The sequence below is a fragment of the Octopus bimaculoides genome, chromosome 4, assembly GCF_046866305.1.
Source record: "Octopus bimaculoides isolate indiv1 chromosome 4, ASM4686630v1, whole genome shotgun sequence".
NCBI lineage: Eukaryota > Metazoa > Mollusca > Cephalopoda > Octopoda > Octopodidae > Octopus > Octopus bimaculoides.
In genome coordinates, this window is record NC_142931.1 from 15,382,917 (window position 1) to 15,385,416 (window position 2,500).

A 2,500-nucleotide genomic window follows, 5' to 3' on the forward strand; every position below is an offset into this window, starting at 1 on the left:
CACTCCTGCACCTATATAGACATTTTTTTTTAAAGCTATGATTTGGAATAAGAGTTGGCAAGAAGGTTTTTCCACAAAGCATTTTCATCTCATTGTAAAAATAGCATCTGTTTTATTAACAACAGTCGACAATAAGTAAAAGTCCTCTATCAAATTGTTAATTTCACTGCATGCCAAGAAAAACAGTGCCAAGCCGGCCAAATATAATCAACAAAGATTAAAAATGATTGAACAGTAAATACTATGTATAAATAGAGAACCAATAACCGGTTGTTGGGGTTGAGGAAAAGCAGCAGTAGGAAGGAAAAATTAAGCAAAGAAATTTCTTTCTTTTTTTTTTTTTCTGCCAAAGACCATCTCTTTTTATTACATTTTACTTGAAATAACATTCTGAAATGAAATAAGCATGGTCCCCAAACAGAACAGTCAACATTTGAGCGCAATTACACACAGACATACCACATGCAGAACTCACCATTCATAAGAGTTTGCGTGCCAACATTATTTGCATTCCTTGGATGGTTCATACCTGGAAACCTGTGCCTTACTCTGGGCGTTGAGTACTCGTGCACGTCTAGCACCGATGTAGATTCTTGCCAACGTGCTCGTTGCATCAGATAGCATTTGTATAAAAATCCACAACCCGCAAGGATGAATGCTGTGATTAAACCAATCACGATAAGTATTGTTTTTATTGGTTTCGAAGGTTTTGGTGGACCAGCTAAGGAAAAGAAAGAAAAAAAATAAAGATCAAATATCAAAGAGATATCTCAACTCATATCATCATTATCATCATCATCATCATCATCAATGTTTTTCATCCCCTTTTCCATGCTTCATGGCTTAGACAGAATTTGCTGAGGCAGATTTTCTACAGCCAGATGCTCTTCCTGTTGCCAACCCCTCATCTATTTCCAGTCAAGGTAGTATATATACTTAGCCAGACATGTTTTCACAGAAGATTTGAAATTAACACCTCTTATATGACAGTGATGCTCATTTACAACCATTGCATGATATCAAGAAACAGAAACATCTGCATATACACACACACACACATTTCACAGGCTTCTTTCAGTTTTATTATCATCATTTAACGTCCGTGTTCCATGCTAGCATGGGTGGGACGGTAACCACAAGAGCTGGCCAGGCCAAAGCCTACACCAGACTTCTGTAACTGTTTGGTAGGATTTTTACAGCTGGATGCCCTTCCTAACACCAACCACCCAGCAGAGTGGACTTAGTGCTTTTTACGTGGCACAAGTACAGGTGAAGTCAGTTTTGGTAAGGTTTTTACAGCTGGATGCCCTTCCGAACACCAACCACTTTACAGTGTGAACTGGATGCTTTTAAGTGGCACCTGCACTGACAGGGTTATCGAGGCATTGGAGGAGGTGATGATGAAAAGGTTATAGTGAGACAGATACAGGTGTCTTGCTGCAGAGGAAGTACAATGTTACTCACCCAGAGAGAGAAAGGTCAAAGATGAAGACAGAAACAAGTGTAGTGCCACGAAGAAAATATATGGTTGCCCAACCTGAGGGGAGTGCAGGAGAAAGAGAGAGAAAGAGTGGGAGACTGCAGGATGGAGATGGTGACAAAATGCCAGGTATACTCAAAAGGAACTGGGATCAGAGTATAAATGAGATGATTGAGTAATGGAAGAGAGAGATAGTTGACCAAATCCACTCACAAGGATTTGGTCAGCCCAAGGCTCTAGTAGAAGACAATAGCGCCCAAGATATAGTCAGACTGAAACAATGTGGCTGGAAGTGAACTTCTTATCCACACAGCCATGCTCCAGAATAAACGAAAGATTAATGGTAACCTTTTTATGGTCACAGTTTGCTAAAATGGAACATACAAATAAGATGTGGTCCCTGAACCTATCTAAGAGGACAGTAGTCCTGAATAACATTTGACTCTGTAGTGACTTAGGCAACCCAGGCCAGCATGGAAAAGTGAACACAACAAAATGATGATGATGATGATGATGTGAAAGTAAAATTTACAGTTAAAAATAATTAGAAATATAAACTCTGCTGAAGTCAACTTTGCTTTTCAGCCTTTTGGAATGGATGAAATAAGTACCAGATGAGCAAAGAAGTCAATAGAATCAACTAGCCCCCCACACCACCCCAACATTTTAGGCTTGTGTCCACAGCAGAAAGGATTATAATCACTATTATTTTGAGCTGGCAGAATTGTTAGTATACTGGGCAAAACACTGAGTGGCATTTCCTCCATCTTTATATTCTGAGGTCGACTTTGCCTTTTATCCTTTCGGAGTCAATAAATTAAGTACTGTTGAGCATTGGAGTCAATGTAATCGATTACCCTCAAAATTGCTGGCCAAAATTTGAACCCATTATTATTACTATTATTATTATTATTAATATTATCATTATTATTATCGATGTCACACAGTATACAATATTGTGAGGTTGTTGACTGAAGACATTGTGTTTCCTGGGGGTTTGTACTGTTTGTCAGGTCACAA

At 38.8% G+C, this 2,500-nt stretch overlaps 1 protein-coding gene across 15 annotated transcripts in view; it reads right to left on the minus strand.

Moving 5' to 3' along the window:
• LOC106877240 (uncharacterized) overlaps positions 1 to 2,500 on the minus strand; it is a 156,995-nt gene that overhangs the window by 28,675 nt on the left and 125,820 nt on the right. For 8 of the 15 annotated variants that reach the window (XM_014926126.3, XM_014926104.3, XM_089350310.1 and 5 more), the window contains one exon: positions 476 to 721. In XM_014926126.3, the coding sequence (XP_014781612.1) occupies positions 476 to 721 (246 nt within the window). The remainder of the gene's footprint in view (positions 1 to 475; positions 722 to 2,500) is intronic. The other 7 variants (XM_014926142.3, XM_014926133.3, XM_089350312.1 and 4 more) reach the window with 1 other exon arrangement.